The sequence below is a fragment of the Pleurodeles waltl genome, chromosome 6 (assembly GCF_031143425.1).
Source record: "Pleurodeles waltl isolate 20211129_DDA chromosome 6, aPleWal1.hap1.20221129, whole genome shotgun sequence".
NCBI lineage: Eukaryota > Metazoa > Chordata > Amphibia > Caudata > Salamandridae > Pleurodeles > Pleurodeles waltl.
The window spans coordinates 6,955,238-6,982,531 of record NC_090445.1 but is presented as its reverse complement, the minus strand read 5'-3'; the positions used below and the strand labels follow the sequence as shown (position 1 = coordinate 6,982,531).

The 27,294-nt window shown below is 48.6% G+C and overlaps 1 protein-coding gene across 2 annotated transcripts in view; it reads left to right on the top strand.

The window, feature by feature from the left end:
- URM1 (ubiquitin related modifier 1) overlaps positions 1-12,723 on the top strand; it is a 102,606-nt gene extending 89,883 nt beyond the window's left edge. For both annotated transcript variants that reach the window (XM_069236968.1, XM_069236969.1), the window contains one exon: positions 12,031-12,723. In XM_069236968.1, the coding sequence (XP_069093069.1) occupies positions 12,031-12,099 (69 nt within the window). In that variant the 3' untranslated portion in view covers positions 12,100-12,723. The remainder of the gene's footprint in view (positions 1-12,030) is intronic.
- Positions 12,724-27,294: the final 14,571 nt, after the last annotated feature.

The window sequence follows — 27,294 nt, the reverse complement described above, 5'->3', positions numbered from 1 at the left end:
GACCTTGCCACCTTTCCACAAGTCTAAGTACCAGGGCAGTAGTACCAGGCCTAGAATGTCCTGAGTGCCTGCGCATGCCCACAAACTAACATCTTTAAGGGTATTCTCCACATCCGCGCCAGTCTCTTCCCACACCGGACAAGGGTGGACATCGACTCGGGATAAGGACAGGAGTAAAACGTTTCCTCGGGCGGTGCAGAAATGGGGTGTAGCGAAAGATAAATTGCAACTGCCAAACCGATCTCTAAATGAGCAAACGTCTGCGTATATTTGCTCATGCAAAATCGAAATTCACAAAAGCTTGCTAGTAGACCTCCAGGCCTACTTCAGTAAATTCGAGTGAACTCCTGAAGTCCTAAATCTGCACGAATGCAGGGACACATACCTGAGAGTGCAGTTTTGTCACTTTCTTCAAGAATCAAGGCCCTAATTGATTTTTATGTTGCCAGAATACATGGCCGTAGGGTTTTACACCGATTTTCAATTATTAATCTGTTTTGTTTATTGATGTGCATCAGACTTGTTTTACTAAATGCTGCTTACGAGAAGCTGTATTTAAGGTTGCACATTGATTTGGCGAAACTTTTGCAGTGCCCTTTTTCGTGTACATTTTATTTTGAAAGCAATCCATTACTAATCTTACTTTTATGATTATGCGTGTATTTGTACATGATTGGGGAGCGTTTGGGAGTCTCTTGGGTGGAGACAGGGCTCTGCAGAAGTGAACTATATTAAGGTCATCCAAGATGTAGCTGGTTGTACTGTCTACAGAGTAAGGGGTCGCAGATCTCTCTGCGTAGGAAGCGCTGTAGGAGGCTGGACTGGCTTGTAGTGAGTACCAAGGGGTACTTGCACCTTGCACCAGGCCCAGTTATCCCTTATTAGTGTATAGGGTGTCTAGCAGCTTAGGCTGATAGATAATGGTAGCTTAGCAGAGCAGCTCAGGCTGAACTAGGAGACGTGTGAAGCTACTACAGTACCACTTAGTGTCATATGCACAATATCATAAGAAAACACAATACACAGTTATACTAAAAATAAAGGTACTCTATTTTTATGACAATATGCCAAAGTATCTTAGAGTGTACCCTCAGTGAGAGGATAGGAAATATACACAAGATATATATACACAATAGCAAAAATATGCAGTATAGTCTTAGAAAACAGTGCAAACAATGTATAGTTACAATAGGATGCAATGGGGAAACATAGGGATAGGGGCAACACAAACCATATACTCCAAAAGTGGAATGTAAACCACGAATGGACCCCAAACCTATGTGACCTTGTAGAGGGTCGCTGGGACTATTAGAAAATAGTGAGAGTTAGAAAAATAACCCTCCCCAAGACCCTGAAAAGTGAGTGCAAAGTGCACTAAAGTTCCCCTAAGGACTAAAGAGTCGTGTTAGAGGAATAATGCAGGAAAGACACAAACCAGCAATGCAACAACTGTGGATTTCCAATCTAGGGTACCTGTGGAACAAGGGGACCAAGTCCAAAAGTCACAAGCAAGTCGGAGATGGGCAGATGCCCAGGAAATGCCAGCTGCGGGTGCAAAGAAGCTTCGACTGGACAGAAGAAGCTGAGGATTCTGCAGGAACGAAAAGGGCTAGAGACTTTCCCTTTGGTGGACGGATCCCTCTCGCCTTGGAGAGTCGTGCAGAAGTGTTTTCCCGCCGAAAGGACGCCAACAAGCCTTCCTACACGCAAATCGTGCGTTTGGCGTTTTTGGACGCTGCTGGGGCCCAGGAGGGACCAGGAGGTCGCAAAGTGGACCTGCAGAGAGAGGGGACGTCGAGCAAGACAAAGAGCCCTCACTGAAGCAGGTAGCACCCGGAGAAGTGCCAGAAATAGGCACTACGAGGATGCGTGAAACGGTGCTCGCCGAAGTTGCACAAAGGAGTCCCACGTCGCCGGAGACCAACTTAGAAAGTCGTGCAATGCAGGTTAGAGTGCCGTGGACCCAGGCTTGGCTGTGCACGAAGGATTTCCGCCTGAAGTGCACAGGGGCCGGAGTAGCTGCAAAGTCGCGGTTCCCAGCAATGCAGCCCAGCGAGGTGAGGCAAGGACTTACCTCCACCAAACTTGGGCTGAAGAGTCACTGGACTGTGGGGGTCGCTTGGACAGAGTCGCTGGATTCGAGGGACCTCGCTCGTCGTGCTGAGAGGAGACCCAAGGGACCGGTAATGCAGCTTTTTGGTGCCTGCGGTTGCAGGGGGAAGATTCCGTCGACCCACGGGAGATTTCTTCGGAGCTTCTGGTGCAGAGAGGAGGCAGACTACCCCCACAGCATGCACAAGCAGGAAAACAGTTGAGAAGGCGGCAGGATCAGCGTTACAGAGTTGCAGTAGTCGTCTTTGCTACTATGTTGCAGGTTTGCAGGCTTCCAGCGCGGTCAGCGGTCGATTCCTTATCAGAAGGTGAAGAGAGAGATGCAGAGGAACTCGGCTGAGCTCATGCATTCGTTATCTAAAGTTTCCCCAGAGACAGAGACCCTAAATAGCCAGAAAAGAGGGTTTGGCTACCTAGGAGAGAGGATAGGCTAGCAACACCTGAAGGTGCCTATCACAAGGAGTCTCTGACGTCACCTGGTGGCACTGGCCACTCAGAGCAGTCCAGTGTGCCAGCAGCACCTCTGTTTCCAAGATGGCAGAGGTCTGGAGCACACTGGAGGAGCTCTGGACACCTCCCAGGGGAGGTGCAGGTCAGGGGAGTGGTCACTCCCCTTTCCTTTGTCCAGTTTCGCGCCAGAGCAGGGGCTAAGGGGTCCCTGAACCGGTGTAGACTGGCTTATGCAGAATTGGCCACATCTGTGCCCAACAAAGCATTTCCAGAGGCTGGGGGAGGCTACTCCTCCCCTGCCTTCACACCATTTTCCAAAGGGAGAGGGTGTCACACCCTCTCTCAGAGGAAGTTCTTTGTTCTGCCATCCTGGGCCAGGCCTGGCTGGACCCCAGGAGGGCAGCTGCCTGTCTGAGGGGTTGGCAGCAGCAGCAGCTGCAGTGAAACCCCAGGAAGGGCAGTTTGGCAGTACCAGGGTCTGTGCTACAGACCACTGGGATCATGGGATTGTGCCAACTATGCCAGGATGGTATAGAGGGGGCAATTCCATGATCATAGACATGTTACATGGCCATATTCGGAGTTACCATGGTGAAGCTACATATAGGTAGTGACCTATATGTAGTGCACGCGTGTAATGGTGTCCCCGCACTCACAAAGTTCAGGGAATTGGCTCTGAACAATGTGGGGGCACCTTGGCTAGTGCCAGGGTGCCCTCACACTAAGTAACTTTGCACCTAACCTTTACCAGGTAAAGGTTAGACATATAGGTGACTTATAAGTTACTTAAGTGCAGTGTAAAATGGCTGTGAAATAACGTGGACGTTATTTCACTCAGGCTGCAGTGGCAGGCCTGTGTAAGAATTGTCAGAGCTCCCTATGGGTGGCAAAAGAAATGCTGCAGACCATAGGGATCTCCTGGAACCCCAATACCCTGGGTACCTCAGTACCATATACTAGGGAATTATAAGGGTGTTCCAGTAAGCCAATGTAAATTGGTAAAAATGGTCACTAGCCTGTTAGTGACAATTTGGAAAGAAATGAGAGAGCATAACCACTGAGGTTCTGATTAGCAGAGCCTCAGTGAGACAGTTAGGCACCACACAGGGAACATATACATGCACACCTATGAGCACTGGGGCCCTGTGTGACAGGGTCCCAGTGACACATACATATAGGCCACAAACCTATGAGCACTGGGGTCCTGACCAGCAGGATCCCAGTGACACATAACAAACATACTGAAAACATAGTGTTTTCACTATGAGCACTGAGGCCTGGCTATCAGGATCCCAGTGAGACAGTGAAAACAGTGACAAACACCCTGACATACACTCACAAACAGGCCAAAAGTGGGGGTAACAAGGCTAGAAAGAGGCTACCTTCTCACAAGCGCGGCCTCTCTGCATTGTGTGGTTAGCTTCAGAAGGTTGATGGTGGTAGTTTGACAGTGCAGACGTGTCCTATGAGGTTGTTGAATACAGATTGCACCAATATTATTGTCTCAGTGGGTCCAGTCTGGGCTCGGGGATATGTTCCAGTCTGCTCTTGTTACATCCTGCCGGAACACATGCGATTATTAGGGTCGTCCAGAGGTATAGAAGCCAAGTTTGAGGCATGTGGAGATCGTCGTTTGCACTGGGGATGAGTTATTTTGCTTTTGATGCTTTCTCTGGAACTGGCCTCCTTCCTGCATCTGAATGTTGTGTTGTGAATTGGAAGTTGTTCTGTCTTTACTTCCTTGCTGGGCCTCATGTGGTTGTTTATGCACCTTCCACACTGGCCCCTGCACTGAGAAATCCCTCCCTCCAGTGGTCTGTTTCTCCCTGTAGGAAATGGTAAGATGAGGCGTTAGTCTTGGGAGCAGTGTTCTCTTCTGGGCACATCTGTGGAGTTTAGATTGCTGCAGACCTTTCCTTGGATGACTGGAAGGGTCATGCATAGAGCCTTAAAGTCAGAGATTCTGGCTATCAGTAGAACCTACTAAGCATGAAGCACCCATGTCATGTGTTGCTTCGTTCAGAGGTATATTAATAGCCTTTTTGTAGTGATTTGTGCAGTAGAATTCAGGAAGGTACGAGGCAGACGCCTTTTTCCATAGTCTACCTATTTTTGCTGAGCTCCTCTGGTCTCTGAAGTAAGGTCTGACGGTGGACAGTGTCCTGTCTTCGCTCAGCTCCTCTGGTCTCTGTAGTAGGTCTGACGGTGGACAGTGTACTGTCTCTGCTGAGCTCTTCTGGTCTCTGTAGTAGGGTCGGACGGTGGACAGTGTCCTCTTTGCTGATCTCCTTTAGTCTCTGTAGTAGGGTCGGACGGTGGACAGTGTCCTCTTTGCTGATCTCCTTTAGTCTCTGTAGTAGGGTCTGATGGTGGACAGTGTCCTGTCTTTGCTGGGCTCCTCTGTTCTCTCTAGTAGGGTCTGATGGTAGACAGTGTCCTGTCTTTGCTGAGGTCCTCTGGTCTCTGTATTAGGATCTGATGATGGACAGTCTCCTGTCTTTGTCGACCTCCTCCAGTCTCTGTAGTACGGTCTGATGGTGGAGAATGTCCTGTCTTTGCTGAGCTCCTCTAGTCTCTGTAGTAGGTCTCATAGTGGACAGTGTCCTGTCTTTGCTGGGCTCCTCTGGTCTCTCTAGTAGGGTCTGATGGTAGACAGTGTCCTGTCTTTGCTGACCTCCTATAGTCTCTGTAATAGGTCTGATAGTGGTCAGTGTCCTGTCTTTGCTGAGCTCCTCTGGTCTCTCTAGTAGGGTCTAATGGTGGACAGTGTCTTGTCTTTGCTGAGCTCCTCTGGTCTCTCTAGTAGGGTCTGATGGTGGACAGTGTCCTGTCTTTGCTCCTCTGGTCTCTCTAGTAGGGTCTGATGGTGGACATTGTCCGGTCTTTGCTGAGCTCCTCTAGCCTGTGTAGTAGGTCTGATGGTGGACAGTGTCCTGTCTTTGCTGGGCTCCTCTGGTCTCTGTAGTAGGTCTGATGGTGGACATTGTCCGGTCTTTGCTGAGCTCCTCTGGTCTCTGTAGTAGGTCTGATGGTGGACAGTGACCTGTCTTTGCTCCTCTAGTCTCTGTGGTAGGGTCTGATGGTGGACAGTGTCCTGTCTTTGCTCTTCTGGTCTCTGGTAGGGTCTGATGGTGGACATTGTCCGGTCTTTGCTGAGCTCCTCTGGTCTCTGTAGTAGGTCTGATGGTGGACAGTGACCTGTCTTTGCTCCTCTAGTCTCTGTGGTAGGGTCTGATGGTGGACAGTGTCCTGTCTTTGCTCTTCTGGTCTCTGGTAGGGTCTGATGGTGGACATTGTCCGGTCTTTGCTGAGCTCCTCTAGTCTGTGTAGTAGGTCTGATGGTGGTCAGTGTCCTGTCTTTGCTGAGCTCCTCTGGTCTCTGTAGTAGGTCTGATGGTGGACAGTGACCTGTCTTTGCTGAGCTCCTCCGGTCTCTCTAGTAGAGTCTGATGGTGGACATTGTCCTGTCTTTGCTGAACTCCTTTAGTCTCTGTAGTAGAGTCTGATGGTGGACAGTGTCCTTTCTTTGCTCCTATAGTCTCTGTAGTAGGGTCTGATGTCGGACAGTGTCCTTTGTTTGCTTAGTTCCTCTGGTCTCTGTAGTAGGTCTGATGGTGGACAGGGTCCTGTCTTTGCTCTTCTGGTCTCTGGTAGGGTCTGATGGTGGACAGTGACCTGTCTTTGCTGAGCTCCTCTGGTCTCTCTAGTAGGGTCTGATGGTGGGGGTGGCCTGTCTTTGCTGAGCTCCTCTAGTCTCTGTAGTGTATCTGATGGTGGACAGTGTCTTGTCTTTGCTCTTCTGGTCTCTGTAGGAGGCTCTGACGGTGGACAGTGTCCTGTCTTTGCTGAGCTCTTCTGGTAGGGTCTGATGGTGGACAGTGTCCTGTCTTTGTTCTTCTAGACTTTGTATTAGGGTCCGATGGTGGACAGTCTCCTGTCTCTGCCCTTCTACTCTCTGTAGTAGGGTCTGATGGTGGACAGTGTCCTGTCTTTGCTGAGAGCAGTGAGTGTCTTTCTTCAAAGGAGAGCCCAAGATGATCACGATTAGTGACCTCATTGATGTGAACCTTTTCACACGGGTCCTGTACAGCAGTGAGTGTCTTTCCTCCTCCTCCGAGAGCCCACGAAGATCACTATAAGTGACCTTGCAAGCTGTACCTTAGCACTTGAGTCCTGTACAGCACTGAGTGTCTTTCCTCCTCTGAGAGCCCACGATGATCACGATAAGTGACCTCGCAAGCTGTACCTTAGCACTTGAGTCCTGTACAGCAGTGAGTGTCTTTCCTTCTCCTCCAAGAGCCCACGATGATCACGATAAGTGACCTCGCAAGCTGTACCTTAGCACTTGAGTCCTGTATAGCAGTGAGTGTCTTTCCTCCACCGAGAGCCCACGATGATCATAAGTGACCTCGCAAGCTGTACCTCAGCACTTGAGTCCTGTACAGCAGTGAGTGTCTATCCTCAATGGAGAGTCCACGATGATCATGATAAGTGACCTCGCAAGCTGTACCTTAGCACTTGAGTCCTGTACAGCAGTGAGTGTCTTTTCTCCACCGAGAGTCCACGATGATCACGATAAGTGACCTCGCAAGCTGAACCTTAGCGCTTGTGTCCTGTACAGCAGTGAGTGTCTTTCCTCCACCGAGAGCCCACGATGATCACGATAAGTGACCTCGCAAGCTGTACCTTAGCACTTGAGTCCTGTACAGCAGTGAGTGTCTTTCCTCCTCTGAGAGCCCACGATGATCACGATAAGTGACCTCGCAAGCTGTACCTTAGCACTTGAGTCCTGTACAGCAGTGAGTGTCTTTTCTCCACCGAGAGTCCACGATGATCACGATAAGTGACCTCGCAAGCTGAACCTTAGCACTTGAGTCCTGTACAGCAGTGAGTGTCTTTCCTCCACCAAGAGCCCACGATGGTCACGATAAGTGACCTCGCAAGCTGTACCTTAGCACTTGAGTCCTGTACAGCAGTGTCTTTCTTCCACGGAGAGTCCATGATGATCACGATAAGTGACCTCTCAAGCTGTACCTTAGCACTTGAGTCCTGTACAGCAGCGAGTGTCTTTCCTCCACCGAGAGCCCACGATGATCACGATAAGTGACCTCGCAAGCTGTACCGTAGCACTTGAGTCCTGTACAGCAGTGAGTGTCTTTCCTCCTCCGAGAGTCCACGATGATCACAATCAGTGACCTCGCAAGCTGTACCTTAGCACTTGAGTCCTGTACAGCAGTGAGTGTCTTTCCTCCTCCGAGAGCCCACGATGATCACGATAAGTGACCTCGCAAGCTGTACCTTAGCACTTGAGTCCTGTACAGCAGTGAGTGTCTTTTCTCCACGGAGAGTCCACGATGATCACGATAAGTGACCTCGCAAGCTGAACCTTAGCACTTGAGTCCTGTACAGCACTGAGTGTCTTCCCTCCACCGAGAGCCCACGATGATTACGATAAGTGACCTCGCAAGCTGTACCTTAGCATCTGAGTCCTGTACAGCAGTGAGTGTCTTTCCTCCACCGAGAGCCCACGATGATCACAATAAGTTCCGTCACCACATCCACATGGTGCATGGACGAGAGAGTGGCATCAGCGTAAGTTGTCGTGGAGGAGCTCAGAGCCCGGCCGGTGAAACATGAGATGGACTTCGGCACATTAGGCAGGAAGGTTCATGTGTTGGAGAAGAGGACAGTGGAGGCCAAAGGGGACACTTGCGAGGACACTCAGTGCAGAGATCACTTCCAACACAGCACTGCTTACAAGCCAAGACGACACCTTCAGGACACACCAGAGTGTGAGCCCAAGGATTCTGGAGGTCCCGTTCCTGCTTAAGGTTTCGTGTCCTGGCCATAATGCTAAGTTTTCTTCTGACTGAGAAATTGAGTCCAATTTCTACAAGTGGATTCGAGGTGGTTAGGCTTCCAGCTAAGTGTCCTCTGGGAAGCAAATTTGTGTCAGGTACAGACATGTTGGATGTGGCTAGTGCGAAACAGAGGGAGGCAGCTTGGGGCTGCAGCAGAAAACCTGCCTTTCAGTTCCTGGATCAAAATGTCCAGGTGTTCCCAGATGTTAGTCCCTCCACATTACCGAGGAGGCAAAACCTGCAGCTAATTTTAAAAGTATTGCTCTCCAAGGACTTGAGGTGTGTCCCTCGGTTCAGCAAGGCCTTTGATGGCATTGGCTGGGGAGATGTGTAGGTCTACCCTGCCCGAGGCTGTGCTGCATGGGATTGGCTGCGATCTCCTTTCCAAGAGGGAGAACGAGGTGCCCGGGGGCCCTGATAGAAGGTTCCCCCTTTACAGCTGATTAAGTATCTTTGTTGGTACGCGTTAGAGTTTGTCTGATGATGTTATTGGGTTGGGGGGTGTCAGCTGGGAGCCTAACTTTTGACCTGGTCCTGAAGTTCTCACGTTGACTGTTTGGGGGCCTAAAGGGTATGTTTCATTTGTTTCCTTTCCCCTGACTTATTGAGTGATTACTACTTGAGTATTATTCCTTTTAATAGTGTTATTGCCGCATAGACTGATTTCCGTATGGCGTATATAATTATATTAAAGAACGCTGAGAAATAAAACTCTAAGATTAAACTTCCTCAATTTAAAGATCCAATTCCCTCTTATTTTCGGAGAACACCAGTCAAACTCAACACAATCTGGACAGAGGAAATACAATTAAATCCCGTTTTTGCCTAAAATAGCGCAAGGAGTAAAACCCCCTCAGATTACACCATAGAACAGCATCTTGAGCACAGAGTGGAATCAGTCAGAGTAATACTGCCAGTTCTAAGGCGAGTCAAGCCTTAAGTAGCTTAGGTTTAGAATAATCTGGTTTCTGTGCTAATATACAAGCCGGTGTCCCCTCCAAGATAGGTTTCCAAAACACCTGTCTTATTGGAGCCCCCAAAACATGCTTTCTCTCATCAAACCTCAGACATCGACTGCTCTCCAGACTGACCCTGTAACTCCAGGACTGAGGACCTTTCACTGGCTGCCTCTGGAGGCCAGAATCAAGCCGAAGCCGCCTCTTATCATAAAAGCCCCCGGGCAACAAAACAAGAAACTTATCTCTATTCCTAACCCTTCTGGGGCGGCTGAAGGCCTCACAAGCAAAGAAACTCTTGAAACCGAATGTTTTAGATTGAAATCATTTTATTGAAAACCAGTCAGTGCTATAATTACAAGACATAGCCACATCTATTGGGTACAACTTTAATAATTGATAACTTTTTAAGATCGTAGTGAAATTACACAACAGTTTCCTCACTTTAGAAAGTCACAGGGACTCTGTAGTCAAAAAAGGGGCTAGCGGAGAAACAAAAAGAAGGAGAACTCGTAACTCTTTCAAGAACAAACAACTCTGCTCTTCTCCACCCGCCCACTGTGGCTGATCCCTCCCCGAGAAGGCTTAATGCCACCCTCCCTGCTTGAGACGAGTTCTCCACCTGCTGCCCCTCCAGACCGTTAGCAAGAGCCTTGGCTGCCTCCATTTGGGAAGGTGGACGCCCGCACCTCTGCCAGGGCACCTTCGGATCACCTGAACCAATGGAAGCCTCCGCCTCTTCTGCAGTAAGAGCCTTCTTAAGGCGACCAGCTTTCTCTCCGTTGCCAGCATTTTCTTAGAAGAGGTCCAGAACAACAGCAGGTAGGTGGCCTCATGTATCACTGCTTTGCTATACTTCCCTACTTGTAGTATCTCTTTACCGTCTGCACAGATCTTAGGGTCGCTGTTCCATTGTTTGATCCAGCGTCATGTGCCATTTCGAAGGCGCTCTTTGTACTCGTAACCGCGAGGTGTCCCGTTTGGTTTCCAGATAGCCCAGTTTGATCGCCACACTCTCTGCCGGTTCCTTCACCTCTAAGACCTGACAGGACAGTCCCTCTCATTTTACCTCCAGGGCTCGGCTGCCTCTTCTGTTTTGGTAGATGCCCTCTCCATGCCCACACGCAAGATGTTGGTAAAACAGAGAGTGCCTGGTCCACCGCTGTCAGCTCAAAGATTTCAGAAGGTTCCTGCTCTCCTACACACTGAGCCTTTCTATGTCTCCCAAAACACTCTGTCTTCACAGCCAGGACTTACCAAATAGAAAAATGCTGTCCCTACCAACAAGGAGTCCCAGGGACTATCAAAGCCTCTCCCTCCTCGCAATCTGTGGGTCACCTCACGTATTCACTCTCACTAGTGGTCCAGGTGATGTCTTCAAGTTCTGTGAATGAAGGGTCGGTCTCAGCACCAACATGGACCATAACAACCCTAGATCTTTTTGGAGCTGCTGTTCATGGCCCTCTGGTCACCTGGTCATTGATCTGCTGCTCTTGCCTATGTGGGCCACCACTGGTGACATAGGTGCCTGCCCGCTGGTCCGGTACGTGATAGGTATCACCTTTAGGCGCAGACCCTCACCCACCTTGCACTCTGTCTTCTCACCATCCAACAGTTCCCTTCTTTGATATGGGAGCCAGGCAGGTCTCATGCATCGCATGCACACCTCCTCTCATGCCTCCTAGTGGAACATCAGCCTTACTGCTTCTGCGACCTCCGCTGTTCCAAAACACTGATCAACCGCTGCCATTCTGGCCACAGTGGAGGGCGGCACGACAGGACGGACAAAGGCAGCCCAGGCAGGCTTATGACTGACGTTCTCCCCAGGGGGCCACAAGAATCATCTTGGGCCTGGGTGAGCCGTGCCTCCTTTCAAATGAAAAGATTTAAATCTCGATCGGCGATGGTCAAATCACTTTCTGTAGCTGCACCATCTCCGCGGAGCTCCTTGGGAATCTGAGAAGCACAAGAAGCATTGGTTGATTTAGAAAAATAGTGACAATTGTCCTTTTCTGTCCACACCTAAACGCTTACATCGCTTTTTCCAACTTGAACAAATGGACAGTCTCTACATCCTTTCAATAACCCCTCGTCCTTATCCCAACATGTCTTTCCTCTGAGCTATCTACTCACCATTGCATTTCCCTGTCCTCCCTTAGCGCTTGTTTCCCCAGCACACTTTGTTCCTGGGGTTCATGGTCGCCTGTCTTTCCTCTACACTCCCACCCCTTCATTTTTTTAATCTTTCTGAAGGTTAAATTCAGATTACTGCTTTTTCCATGTCTAACGCATTTGTGAGAATACAGTGTCTTTGTTATTGTTCATTGTAAAGTGTACCGACAGCCTTTGGTTAGTAAATAAATATACATATTTAATAGTTTGGGACACTATTTCTTGGTATGCATTGGTTGCTTCTCTGGTCTTACGTGCTGTCAGTGTTTATCTTCTTGTTTCGTAAGGCAGTCACTGGCTATGCGTTGTCTCATTGCTTGTGCTATTCTTCACTTAAGCTTCTATTGGCCGCTCTCTTGTTCCCAGGACCCGCGCTGGTTTCTTTGGGCTGCCTTTGGCTGGGTGTCAGTGTATTTCAGGTGGTTGTTTGTCTCCGGAATGACCGTTTTCATGTCTTGTCTTTTGTTCTTTTCTCTCAGGGAGAGTTGGACTACACACTGCAGAACCAGGACAATGTTGTCTTCATTTCCACTTTACATGGAGGTTAATCGCTGAGACACACTTGACTCCAAGCAAAAAAAAATGATGAAGATGTGTCCATGGTGTGTTTTCCACAAGGTGTGTTTACTCCAGACACCCACTCTCCTCCGGGTGCCTCTCTCCATCTTGAAGACCACCCTGCATCTTAAGACTCTACTATCAATGACATTTTATGTGTCAAGACCCTTTTGCCTCTGAGACAAACCTTTACTCAGTGCCTCTTTTCCTGAGGGCTTTCCACACCCCCAGGCTCATGCTACCTTAATCTTGGATCATGTTTCAACGCAAGGCTCACCTTAAAGTGACACATTCATTTTGAGGAACCTTCTGCCTGATATTGTTCTATGGGAAATCCACCCTTGTCTTCCCAGGGTTCGCTTTGTTTGCCTGAGATCAATCTTTCTGCCTAGGTTTGTCCTTCCTAGTTGAGGCCATCCTGGTGAAAAGGTCCATCTTGCCTTGATGCTGTGTTTACCACAGAGCCTCCTCTCCTTATTTATAGGGCAGCTTGGCCACCAAAGTTCTGGGCTGGGTTATATGGGACTTCTAAAACCTCTGTCATCTTGAGAATGCTTTTGTGTGATTGAATCGCTGGGATCTGTGTGACTGTGGAATAAAGCTTGTGCTGTTCATTGTTTCCAGACTATGTTTTACCTGGGCGAGGGAAGTGGGTGCCCTTATGCGCCTCCTATACCTTTGTACAGGAGAATGCTCCCCAGTACAATGGCAGTGGGACAGCTGGAGAAGAGTCTTCTCCATTGGCACAAACGTTTGACCGCGTCCTGCTCAGCTGCAAGGAAGCCCTTTTCATTCCTTAGAGTAGGCTTTGAGGCAAGGTGCCCCCATGATCTGAGTGGAAAACCCTGACTTGCACGTGGACTGACCCTGGGCCAGTTTATTTTGATGAAAGTCCAGCACCGATGACCCTCGTGAGAAAGAGAAGCTTGTCCCTGTAAATGTCTGCGTCTGCTTCTTTGAAGAAATTCGTAATGTCAAGACCTGTGGAAGTACCTGCCGAGGGAAAGGAACCTTAGCTTCTCAGTGTACTCTGCCTCACTCCCAACCTTAGTTTTCAACTTTTCTGTGATTTTCTAAGTCATAAGGTTTTAAAGTTTATGTTTACTCTTTTCATTCAGACATAAAACGAAACCTCATCAGTGGTCTGCCCAACAATATTAACAATGGATCTCTTTAAAAGTAAAGGAATTACCAATGCTATAATGACTCACAACCTAATATAACTATTCCAAGACCTTACTAATAACTTCATAAAATGTCGGGCTCATCAATTATACATGTATTGCAATTATTGTGAAAAATTGGGTTATTGGTTAAGTGGATGAGAACCCCACTCAGGCAACAGCCACAGTCCTTCTCAGGGTGAACCATAGAAGTCACTACATTAACCTGTGCTTAACCCTCTGGTAGTTTGGCACAAAAGCAGTCAGGCTTAACTTGAAGGCAATGGGTAAAGTATTTAGAGGCATTGTGTTACGTATTTATGTAGCATACAAACCGTAATAAAGTGAAAACACAACACAAGAAAAATCCCAAACCAAAGAAAGGTAAAGTAAAATTTAATACATAAAATGAAACCAAAACAACAAATATCCAGTCGGTAGAACTGGAGATATGGAATTTTAATTGTTTAGGTAAAAATAGTGCCAAGAAGCACAAAGCTCTAACTGTGGGTATCTTGTTGCGCTAGGACAAGTTCAGGCCGACTGTAATTGAGTGGCGGCCAGATGCAGGGACCAGGTTAGGCCCGTTGAAAAATAATTACCTAATCAAAGTCTGGCGCATAGAGTTAAAAATGTCAAGATTTCACAGGAGGAGCTTAACTGATGCCAGAGAAGAGTCCGGGCCCTGGGGAGGCTCCTCTTGTGAATCAGGAACTCACTCCATCAGAAGCTAGCAAGGCTCAGGCAGGTCCAGCTGCAGCAGGCCAGCTGGGCAGGTGGAGAGGGCTCCCTGGAGCTTGTTGTGTCCCTATAGCTCAGAACAGGCAGTCATCCAACTGTCCCTTGTAATCACTGTGGGAGTCCTGGGTCCAAGGACCTGGTCCTCTCTCTTTCAAGCAGCATGGGAGGCCTCAAGCAGCAGGACAGTCCTCTGAAGTACAAGGAAGGCCCAGAGCAGCAGGGCAGTCCTCTGAGAAACAGTCACACCTCAAGCAGCAGGGCAGTCCCCTTGAGTACAAGGCAGTTGTTCTGGAGTCTTCCCCAGGAAGTGTACTGAAGAGTTGGTCTGACCTGGTGCTTTGAAATGGAAGAAACGTCTAACGTTCTCCCCCAAATCCCACAGATACTTCTGGGATTCCCTTCCTCCCTGCCCAGGTCCTAAGATGTCTTGGGTGACAAAAACCTGCTGTCAAGTTTTTTGTGAGTGTGCCTTTGAAATGTAAGCAAGGCGGGGAACAGCTTCGCCTCTCCCATCCTGGCAGGATGGCCTCTCTCAGCTACACCCAGGTCCTATTGTTCAGTGTCTGGGCCCAATACACATTCCTGATGTGGGAGCAATTAACAGGCCCAGGTATCAGGGACACTTCTAGAAGGTCTCGGAAAGTTTAGGGCAGGAAAATACCAACTTTCTAACAAAGGCATTTTTAAAATTGTAATCTAAAGTCCAACTTTATTATTAAAAAGGTGTTTAAATTAGTCCAAACAAGACATTTCTACCTACTTCCAATCAAACGTTGTTACTCATTAAATGTTATAGGGTAACTCAGTGTAATGCTATGGGAGAGGTAGGCCTTGGAGTAGTGAAAACTGAATTTAGGAGTTTTTCACTGCCAGGACTTATAAAACCCAAAAGTACCTGTGCAACGTTTTAAAATACAGTTCACGCTGCCCTAAGGGCTGTTTAGAGCCTACCCTAGAAGTGACTTATATGTATTAAAGAGGGAGTTCTAGGCCTGGCAAAAGGTTTATTTTACGGGGTCGAAATTGGCAGTTAAAAACTGTACCTAGGGTGCAATGGCATACCTGAGACAATTTTTGAAAAAAGGCTACTTAAATGGGTTGAAAATTAAGTGCTGCAGGCCCACTAGTATTATTTAATTTACAGCCCTTGGGTGCCCGTTGTACTATATACGAGGGACTTACAAATAAATTAAATGCACCAGTCAGATGTAAACCAATTGTACTAAATGTCAAGGAGTGAGGCCAAGTACTTTAGCACTGGTTAGTCGTGGTAAAGTGCCCAGAGACCCTAAACCAACCAAAATGTATTCAGAAACAAGAGGGGTGAGGGCAAAACGTTTTGGGTTACCCTTCAGAAAGGGCCAAGACCAACGATTACGGACAAAAAAAAAGTTCCTTGTTTCTTGACAGCTGTATGCATCGATTCAGTAAGTAATAAATACCTGAGAAAAAAGTGAAGACATGTGACCCTCAAGTTTTTGAAATAAATTTTCTTTATTGCATAAATTTCACGGACCGAGTTGGGAAATCCATCATGTTGCATGTTCACTTCACCAAGCATTTACCAGTACAACCCTAGCAACTGTGCAATTCATTTTATAAAGTGTTTTTCTGTTGATGATGAAACAATGTTGGCAACCCTCTCTCAAGCAAACAGTTCTTTAAATCAGGGGAGGACTTACACCTTTCAACTGCCCCCTAGTGCTAAACAGTCAAAGTGGCATTTCTAATGTATACATTCCCTTATCTTACCTTTGATCCAATTCAGCTTTTTTCAGCATGTAGTTCTCGCCCAGTCTGTAGGAGTTGATTGTGCCTTCTTTCTCCTGCCGTGAAGATGGTCACAGAAGGTGAAATACACAGTAACTCGATTCATGTTGCACATCCTACATACATGTTTCAGGCCAGTACATACATATTCCAAGGTGCTTGGCCCACTTTCTACCCCTTTGAAGGAAGTCCTCAGTAAACATCAAGATTACACGTGAGATGGTACACAGGAATCTATTTAAAGCTCATTGTAGATAAGACCAAAATTGTAAACACTGAAATTGGCATTTAGAGGTAACCATAAGGATTACAATGCAGGATCAGATGGACCAGACGTTCAGGTCTGTCGTGTAGACTGCAGGTTGGTTTACAGTCTTTACTGCAGAGATCCAGGTGACTGGTCCCTAGAAGACATCTCCCTGGGGATCCACCAGGAACAACTCTACTTGCCAAGCTTCTTCCAGCTCAGTTCAGGTGTCAGCACACTCTCTAACTGTGATGCACCCTGCAGCTCTTTGGGAACAAAAAGCCCTGTGCAGGAAAGAAAAGAACTGAAAACAACCCAGTGCCCTTGACAACATCTCCCTTCTCACAGCATCTCGCTCTCCACATGGATCACCGGTAACCACAAGTAACACCACTTTCAACAGCACCTCTTCGCACCCTTCTCCTTTCATGCACGACGGAGTGTCGCTCGGCACCTCTCCACTGGCAGAGATGGGAGTGTTTGCGTTAGTCTGTTGGCAAGAGTCGTGAAAGACACTTTACCAATGTAACAGTCAGTCTGGGTTCTATCTTGAAGGGTTCAGTCTTCCCTTCTTTTGTAACAAGGGCATCAGGTGAATCGCTGCATGTTCCGAAAGTAATATCCTTTACAATAACAGAGATTCAGAGCTTCCGGAAGTGATCTGGGAGTGTTTTCCTAAAGTTTTTGCAAACAAGACAGGGGAACCATCAGCTCTCAGATTCTGACCTATAGTGATAGAATCAATAGTTGCAAGAATTTCTTTTTGAGTCAACGGTAAGTTGATACCCACCGTTTGATGTTGCATTGCAGTTGGTAAATTAAGTTTATTGAATAACTGGTTATTGTCAAATCACTTCCATTTCATAGCGAGGAATACACAGAATTGCAAAGAAACCTTCTGAGGTGTTGACGTGCCTGGGGCTAGCAAGCTAATGGTCACTTATCTAAAGTTTAAAAAAGATGAACCAGCCATCACTAACTTGCTACTTGGAGGCCTACAGTGGCCACTGAACTGCATTCTACTGTAAACCAGGAGACCTGGGTACAGCCCAGATAGGGATGCATTATTGACAGCATTGATGCAGACTATGTGATGTTTACTGTGTTCAATGCTGTTGATTTATTAATACAGTGGTCAGTGGTTCCACTTGTGGTCCAGTGTTGAAGTATACAGTGCTTAATGGTTTCACTTGTGGTCCAGTGTTGATGTATGCTGTGCTTATTGGTTTCACTTGTAGTCCAGTGTTGAAGTGTACTGTGCTTAGTGGTCTCACTTGTGGTCCAGTGTTGATGTATACTGTGCTTAGTGGTTTCACTTGTAGTATACTATGCTCAGTGGTTTCACTTGTGGTCCAGTGTTGATGTATACTGTGCTCAGTGGTTTCACTTGTGGTCCATTGTTGATGTATACTGTGCTCAGTGGTTTCACTTGTGGTCCATTGTTGATGTATGCTGTGCTCAGTGGTTTGACTTGTGGTCCAGTGTTGATGTATACTGTGCTCAGTGGTTTCACTTGTGGTCCATTGTTGATGTATGCTGTGCTCAGTGGTTTCACTTGTGGTCCAGTGTTGAAGTATACTGAGCTCAGTGGTTTCACTTGTGGTCCAGTGTTGATGTATGCTGTGCTCAGTGGTTTCACTTGTGGTCCAGTGTTGATGTATACCGTGCTTAGTGGTTTCACTTGTGGTCCAGTGTTGAAGTATACTGAGCTCAGTGGTTTCACTCGTGGTCCAGTGTTGAAGTATACTGAGCTTAGTGGTATCACTTGTGGTCCAGTGTTGACGTATACCATGCTCAGTGGTTTCACTTGTGGTCCAGTGTTGACGTATGCTGTGCTTAGTGGTTTCACTTGTGGTCCAGTGTTGACGTATGCTGTGCTTAGTGGTATCACTTGTGGTCCAGTGTTGATGTATGCTGTGCTCAGTGGCTTCACTTGTGGTCCAGTGTTGATGTATACTATGCTTAGTGGTCTCACTTGCGGTCCAGTGTTGAAGTATACTGTGCTTAGTGGTCTCACTTGTGGTCCAGTGTTGATGTATACTGTGCTTAGTGGTCTCACTTGCGGTCCAGTGTTGAAGTATACTGTGCTTAGTGGTATCAATCGTGGTCCAGTGTTGATGTATGCTGTGCTCAGTGGTTTCACTTGCGGTCCAGTGTTGATGTATGCTGTGCTTAGTGGTATCACTTGTGGTCCAGTGTTGAAGTATACTGTGCTTAGTGGTTTCACTTGTGGTCCAGTGTTGAAGTATGCTGTGCTTAGTGGTATCACTTGTGGTCCAGTGTTGATGTATGCTGTGCTTATTGGTACCACTTGTGGTCCAGTGTTGACGTATACTGTGCTCAGTGGTATCACTTGTAGTCCAGTGTTGAAGTATACTGTGCTTAGTGGTCTCACTTGTGGTCCAGTGTTGAAGTATGCTGTGCTTAGTGGTATCACTTGTGGTCCAGTGTTGATGTATGCTGTGCTTATTGGTTTCACTTGTGGTCCAGTGTTGAAGTATACAGTGGTTAGTGGTTTCAGTTGTGGTCCAGTGTTGACGTATGCTGTGCTCAGTGGTTTCACTCGTGGTCCAGTGTTGAAGTATACCGTGCTTAGTGGTTTCACTTGTGGTCCAGTGTTGACGTATACTGTGGTTAGTGGTTTCACTTGTGGTCCATTGTTGACGTATACTGTGCTTAGTGGTTTCACTTGTGGTCCAGTGTTGATGTATGCTGTGCTTAGTGGTTCCACTTGTGGTCCAGTGTTGACGTATACTGTGCTCAGTGGTTTCACTTGTGGTCCAGTGTTGATGTATGCTGTGCTTATTGGTTTTACTTGTGGTCCAGTGTTGAAGTATACTGAGCTTAGTGGTTTCACTTGTAGTCCAGTGTTGATGTATGCTGAGCTTAGTGGTTTCACTTGTAGTCCAGTGTTGATGTATGCTGTGCTTAGTGGTTCCACTTGTGGTCCAGTGTTGAAGTATACTGTGCTCAGTGGTTTCACTTGTGGTCCAGTGTTGATGTATGCTGTGCTTATTGGTTTCACTTGTGGTCCAGTGTTGACGTATGCTGTGCTTAGTGGTTTCACTCGTGGTCCAGTGTTGATGTATGCTGTGCTTAGTGGTTTCACTTGTGGTCCAGTGTTGACGTATGCTGTGCTTAGTGGTTTCACTTGTGGTCCAGTGTTGATGTATGCTGTGCTTAGTGGTTTCACTTGTGGTCCAGTGTTGACGTATGCTGTGCTTAGTGGTTTCACTCGTGGTCCAGTGTTGATGTATGCTGTGCTTAGTGGTTTCACTTGTGGTCCAGTGTTGATGTATGCTGTGCTTATTGGTTTCACTCGAAGTCCAGTGTTGAAGTATACCGTGCTTAGTGGTCTCACTTGTGGTCCAGTGTTGATGTATACTGTGCTCAGTGGTTTCACTTGTGGTCCAGTGTTGACCTATACTGTGCTTAGTGGTTTCACTTGTAGTCCAGTGTTGATGTATGCTGTGCTTAGTGGTTTCACTTGTAGTATACTATGCTCAGTGGTTTCACTTGTGGTCCAGTGTTGATGTATACTATGCTCAGTGGTTTCACTTGTGGTCCAGTGTTGATGTATACTGTGCTCAGTGGTTTCACTTGTGGTCCATTGTTGATGTATGCTGTGCTCAGTAGTTTCACTTGTGGTCCAGTGTTGATGTATGCTGTGCTTAGTGGTTTCACTCGTGGTCCAGTGTTGATGTATGCTGTGCTCAGTGGTTTCACTTGTGGTCCAGTGTTGATGTATACCGTCCTTAGTGGTTTCACTTGTGGTCCAGTGTTGAAGTATACTGAGCTTAGTGGTATCACTTGTGGTCCAGTGTTGACGTATACCGTGCTCAGTGGTTTCACTCGTGGTCCAGTGTTGACGTATGCTGTGCTTAGTGGTATCACTTGTGGTCCAGTGTTGACGTATGCTGTGCTCAGTGGTTTCACTTGTGGTCCAGTGTTGAAGTATACTGAGCTTAGTGGTATCACTTGTGGTCCAGTGTTGAAGTATACTGTGCTTAGTGGTTTCACTTGTGGTCCAGTGTTGAAGTATGCTGTGCTTAGTGGTTTCCCTCGTGGTCCAGTGTTGATGTATGCTGTGCTTAGTGGTTTCACTTGTAGTATACTATGCTCAGTGGTTTCACTTGTGGTCCAGTGTTGAAGTATGACATGTGGTTGCTTTTTTCTAGCTTGGTGACACGCGACAGTCAGTAGTCCTGCCTTATTGATAGTGGCACCCCCTGGTATTGTGATTTTGCTTGTCGTATAGGTTGGGGTGTTGTGGTTATGGGGTTCAGGGCCCACTAGGAGTGTAATGTGACAGGGGGGTGACACCAACGGTGGTCCATCTACCTGAGGTACATTGTTGTAATATGATTCATAGTATTTGGTGGTGGCTGTTATAAAAATACCTTTCCATTTTGAAAGTGAAAGCACTGACTGGAGAGTAGTTTATTGACTGTTGTTGTGCCGGTGAGTTTATTGCAAGCCTACCCCACCCTCCCCTGCTTCACCACCCTGAGGGAGTGCAGTGCTAGCGGGGGGTACCTGCTTCCCAGTAAAAAGATGATTACTACTCGTGAAGGGCCCGGGTCCTTCACATTAGCTCACTTCCTTACACTTTCCCACTATACCCCAATCACTCCCCTCTTGTGGGAAGGATTAAGTTAGTCCTTCCACAATATTCGGTTCTGTTGAGTTCACGGGTATGTGTTGAGCGCTTGGCTACCCGAGACAGGCTTCTCAGCACTACACTCCTTGCTGGAGGAGCAGGTTTAGGCGCTCAGATACGCAGTCAGTTGCTTTCTGAAGCTTAACAGATTGTCATGAAGTCTAAGGCTGGAGGGTAAGGAGTTCCACAATTCGGGGGGTGAGGTAGAAGAGCCCTCGCCTCTGTCTCCCCTCATTCTTGGGACAGTGAGAAGACCTTTGTTTGGCCGAAGGTCTCTGTTGGCCTCGTAGGGGTTGGTACGGGGGTGAAGGGCCTTGGATTGACTCCTCTTGTTCATTGGTAGCCAGGCACCGTGGGGGGCGCTGGGTCGGCTGACTGGGCCCTAGAAATACCCAGTAATATTCGGGCGGCTGCACGTTGAATGGTCTGACGTTTGTTAGTAACAGAACGTGGGCTGCCTGGGCGAAGAGAGGTGGCATGGGCAAGGCCCTGAACCCCTATACCGCACCGGTCTCTAGGGAGCCACTTAAGAGTTTTTCTCAAGGCTCTGAGTAGCCGAAGCAACTAGTTGCAACCTTTCTTGCCTGTGAGACCATGGTAAGGTGACTGTCCAATATGACACCCAGACTTCTCACTTCTGGTTTGGGGGCGGGCGATGCCCTAGGGAGCGAGACCCAAAGGGATGGATGTTTACCAACTACCAGGACCTCCGTTTTGTTTCCGTTCAACTTTAAGCAGCTTGCAGCCATCCAGTTAGGGACTAGTTTTGGAGATGTTGGGCTGACATTGGGTGTGACGGAGATGACAATCCGCGTATTGTCTGCATGCAATACCATGATGAAGCCTAAAGAGCATATCATGTACAAAAGGAGGAAATAACCTGATACAAGTGGGTCCCATCATTACTGCAGCAGGGATATTGCTTGGAATTTCGCACCGCACCGCCCAGCATCCCACCTCGCCGGCAGCAGGAGGAGGTGCGAGCCCTCGACAAGGGGCAATAGAACTTTTCACCCGCGCGGGAGAGGCAAGGCGTGTGCTCTCGACACTTCCGTATCCCCAAGAGGAATGGGACACTGAGGACCAAAGCACACTTTGGCCCCTCAGTCAGTACACGGCGTAAGATCACTTCATGATGAGCGCCCTTCATGACCTCAGTCCTCTGCTCTGTGAGGAGAGCGTGTGGTTACCCTCAGTCTAAAGGACCTCTACTCCCCCACACCCCCCCATCTCAGGTTTGCCTTAGGAGGACACCATCAGTTCAAAGTGTTACCCTTCGGAGACAACACCACCCGGCAGAGGCTACAGCTCATGGGCAACTCAACACCATCCATGTGTCTCCGTACTTGTACGACTCGTGGAGAAAGAGGACCGGCCATCAGCACTCGCTCAACGAGTGGTGTCACTCCTACAGTCAGTGCCAAAACGTGGCCCTTTTGGGAGCCTTATTGAAAGCAGTGACAGGCAAGAGAGAAACCTGCCGTTTCAAAGGCCACGTTCCCTTCACCAGTGTCACGTCCGCTGACAGTGACAATAATGTGAAATTGTTAGAGCTAAAGACATCTAGAAAGTTCTAAATGTTGACCTTCACATGCACCCGCTTCAGGAGCGTATGTTCAGGAAATGGTCACGAGTGGCCAGTGTGTAAGATGGTTCAATGTTTGCAGAGCGCAGAGGTCAGCACAGTTTCCAATGGCGAAACACAAAGAGCTTGTTACTGGGCAGTTCATTTGTTGACCCCAAGCCACAGGTGACCATTCCCATGGAAGCCGCCTTCATGGCAGTCGGGCTGGACTGTTCCCACAGGGAGCCGGGTCAAGACTTTTTTTTTAGATGGCTGGGTCCAAACTGGGGTGGCATGGTGGGTGAAAAGATTATGGGTTGGGATGCCGCCTGAACGATTGCCGTGGCTGACATTATTTCAAGCATTCCATCCATCACCTTGTTATTTTTGCAGCTGAAAAGACGCCAGTGTGGCAGGTGGACCAAAGTTGAGAAAAGGATAAGGAAGGCACAACCAAAACGCCAATACCCGAGGCCTCAACACTGAAAAAGAGATCGATGCCCACACTCAACGCTGAAGAGTGTGCAACAGAGATTGAGCTTCCTTTATCAGGGGAGAGAGGTCTTCAAGGAAACCGCCAACTGCAGGTCGGCAACACTTAGGGCCCTAAAGACACTCCTTGAAAGATCTGGATGCATCAGAGGTCATGCGCCTGTGGATTTCATCATTGCAGGATGAGGAGAGCCAGGGGATGGACATGTTGGGGAGGAAGATTGAACAGGGAGCAGCGACCTGATGGTGCATCCCAGACTCTAATGCCCTGGTCAGTAGAGATTCCTCCCAATACTGGGAAGAGATGGCAGAAGAATGAACCCCCTACCAGAGCAGAGTCAGAGTGCAGCAGCATCCCTCGCTGAGGAAGGGAAGAACATCTCCAGGACCTGTTTAAAGTCAGCACTAGACTCCGCAGATAGGGTGAGCACACAAACATTGACAGGGACACCCTAAGAAGGCACGTCTGGCTGCGGGTGCCGTGCTTCAGAAATGAAGTTCAAGCCAATATCATCTACACCTCGTTTAATGGGGAAGACTTTGAGAGCTCAGAGGACGATACACTGCACCAGCTGATCAATCTGAGCCCGGGAGTGCAAAGGGCAGCAGGGACGTAGGAGGACACGCACGAGAAGACCGGTGGGAAGAGGGGGCTTTCAAGTGGTACTACACACCAGAGGCTCCAAAGGTCAAGCCAGGAGCAGGCACCGGCACAACAGAGGCCAATACCAAGTACCACAGAGCGCTTCCGTGGGTGCGCGAGAGGCAGGGGACATCCGCCGAGAGGGGAAGCCAAACCCCCTAACCACACACAGTGAGGAGAGGAGCCTTCTTCCAGGAGTGCGAGGAGCTCACTCCAGACAAGTGGATGCTCAGCATCATGCAACACGGCTATTGCATAGAATTGGTCAAAGACCCACCAGGGCGAGGTCCAAAAGAAAGTGCCCACGCAAGGGAAGAAAAGACTTTCTGAGACGACAGGTGAGAGCATTGTTACAGAAAAAGGCCATAGAGTGCCCCGGAGTGAGATCAACCAGGGGACCTACACCCCATACTCCCGGCTACCAAGGAAGTCGTTATGACCCCCATTTCTTGAACAAGTTCATAAAGACATAGAAGTTGGAAATGACGACGCTGCAAGATGGCACTCGGCAGCTCCGGCAGGCAGAGTATGTGGCGGCCACAGGTCTGAAACATGCGCATCTACACATCCCAATGAGCCACAAGCACAAACAAGTCTTGCGCTTCGTAAAAGACAGAACACTCTGCCAATTCAGGGAGCGCCATTCATAATGTTTATGAAATGCTTAGCAGCAGCTGTGGCCCCCCCGGAAAGGAAGGGACTACCTGGGTACCCTTACTTAGACGACTGGCTGGTGAAAGCAAACTCGCTGCAGGAAGAGCTTAAAAGCCGTGATGACGACACTGTACAGACTCGGGTTTCTATAAACACGGATAAAGCATCACACGCACCCGAACAAGAGAAGCTCTTCCTGGGAGCAGGAATCGGTGCGAGCATGCCTTCGTGAGAAGGGAGCACTGCCACAGTGCGAGAGGCTTGCCAATACCAGAAGGGCTCAGTCTCTGACCCTGAGGGCCGTAGGGAGGATGCTGGGAACGATGGCTTCCTGGTACCACGAATACCACACGCAGGGTCACACAGCGGGCCGATCCAGGAATGGGTCTAGAGCCACCGGCTGCAAGCTACGGAGAGTTGGGAAGATCTAGTGCTCGTCACACAAAGAGAGAAGGAGGGAATGACAAATACAGCAGCAGGAAGAGACTCCAACAGTCACCATCACTACAGACGCCCCACATGTGGCATGGGGAGCTCATATGGGGAAGCCTAAAATCAGAGGGGTGTGGAAACCATAAGAGGCAGTACTACACATAAACGTACTGGAGCTAAAAACATAATTAGACCAAACATTACCTGTTGGCAATACCCTGATACCTCGGCAGTTGTCAGAACGTTACACAGGTTACTAATACTATGCAAGAATAAGCAGTAGTCACATTAGAACACGTAAGTGCCTAGAATTCGCCAACAGAAGCAGTAGTCGGGAATCACATTATGCAGCCTATACACTTATCATGGCATTACCGTAAAGGCCCATAAGAGGAACATTAGAAAGCATAGGGAATGTCACAAAATACACAGCTTAGCATATCACTCTACGATGCCCCTTCCAGGAGCATAAGAAAGAGTATGTACAAAAAGTACCTGCATAATGATGTGGAGGCATTCCTAGTGCCAAGAAGATCGATATGGGGGGCCCCCAGCGCTCCTATGTGCAAAACGGGGGCCATTTATATCAGGGGGGAGGGTGGAGAGGGGGCAGCATGCACCCCCTCGGTTTCCTCTAGCAGGGCCCATCCTGGGGCTCACACGCACTGGGGTGCCCTCCCAGGGCCACTACGGCCCCCTCCACGAAAAAGGGAGGGGGCAAGAACCAAAACCCCGCAAAGGGGAGTAGAGACCATGCGGGATGGGGACCTCCATTGAGGACTCCTGTCCCGCCTCAAGTTCCTCCGAAGATGGGGGGCCCTCCGCTGATGGCTCCCTAATGCAGGGGGATGGGGAAGGAGGCGCACTGTGAACTCTCCTAAGCCCGGCACCACCCTCTCTCCTCACGCCCGCACCCGATCCTGGTGCACGAGCTCTGGGCTACGGTGATCTCAACGATAACAGGGGCCGGCGTATACCCCAGCGGTGCCACTCAGGTTACTGGGTCCCCAGGGGCACTAGTAGGAGCTCACCAGCTCCTCTCTTCGTCGTTCTGGTGCCCTGGGGGACACGAGACACAACGCGATCAGATGCGCTTTGGTAATTAAGTGTGCCGGCCCACGGTGGTGATTTGTTTCAAAAGGCAACACAAGAAGCACTGGGGCACGTCAATGAGCCTGGTTTGTGGTGGTGCATCTCCTTCACAGCGACTGCGCTCAGAAGCGCGGTGGAGCCCACAGAAAAGCACTCTCCAGGTGCTGTATGTGCAGAAGAGAAGCACTCCTCGTGCTTTGGTTAGTTGCAGGGGTCTGGGGCCACGGCACCCTGCCTCTGGAGAAAGGAGGGGGGAAGGAGAATCACAGGGCTAGCAGGCCCCAACAGCAGGCTAGCAAACGGGATGCAGATGGTGGCAGTTCCTCCTAGTGACCTAGCCGGTCACAGGTCAGCACAGCAGCAGCAGTCCAAGGTGGGTCCTGGTGAGTCCATTCAATAGCGTTCTGTGTCCTGAAGATGTCCCAAGAATGTCTCCATTGTGGGGAAAAATCCCCTGTACTTATACTAAGTTTACAGTGTGTTTCACAACGAGAGGAGAGAGGAGGCTCAAACCAATTACAACTGGTTCTGAGAGTGCCCTCTCTCTCCTCCAGCACAGGCTCCAAACATCAGTTGGGGGTAAATTACCCTTTTGTATGAGGCCAGGGCACAGCCTTTATTAATGCAGGTGTGCTCCGCCTCTCCCTTCTCTCAGCCCAGGAAGGCTATTCAGTATGCAGATGCACCTCTGTGACACCTCCACCTTCCCTGCGTACAGGCTGTCTGAAAAGTATGCACAAAGCCCATCTGTCACTCTGCCCAGACGTGGACTGGAGACAAGATGCCAAACACTAGAGTCATAAGCACAGAGATGCTCACTTTCTAGAAGTAGCGTTTCTGTAATGATAATAAAAAATCCATTTACACCAGTAAGCAGCATTTCTCACTTCCATTACAACCATACCAAACATGCCTACGCTACCCCTCATAAATCAGACAATACCCCCTAGGCATAAGGCAGGGCATTGCCAATGCAATCCTATGAGAAGGCAGCACGCACAGCAGTGAGAGACCAAATAGGCTGTTTGTCACTACCAGGAGATGCCACACTACTAGGCACATGTCTTGCCCTCTACATACATAGCACCCTGCCCACGGGGATAGCTAGGGCCTACCTTAGGGGGGACTTACATGTAGTAAAAGGGGAGTTCTGGGCAAGTAAATATGATGCCAGGTCCCCGTGGCAGTAAACTGCGCACGCAGGCCGTGCACTAGCAGGCCTGAGACAGGTTTGAGAGGCTACTTCAGTGGGTTGTGCAAGCAGCGCTGCAGGCCCACTAGTAGCATTTAATTTACAGGCCCTGGGTATAGTGATACCACTGTACAAGTGACTTACAGGTAAATTAAGTATGCCAATCAGGTATAAGCCAATTATACCAGTATGCCAATCAGGTATAAGTCAATTATACCAGGTTTACAAGGGAGAGCACATGCACTTTAGCACTGATTAGCAGTGGTAAAGTGCCGAGAGTCAGAACCTCAGCCAAAAAGGGTCAGAAAAATAAGGAGAAGGCAAAAAGTTTGGGGAATGACCCTGTAAAAAGGGCCAGGTCCAACCGTAACCATTTCATTTCCAGCTAGCTCCTCATCGGTCACCTACTCTTTATCAGCAAGACCATTTAAAAATTAGCCCTCATACAGCTCCATGATCACATCAGCACCAACCAAATCCTGCCTATCTACCAATGTGGCTACTGATTATGCTGCAGCAGGGAAACCGCTAAATG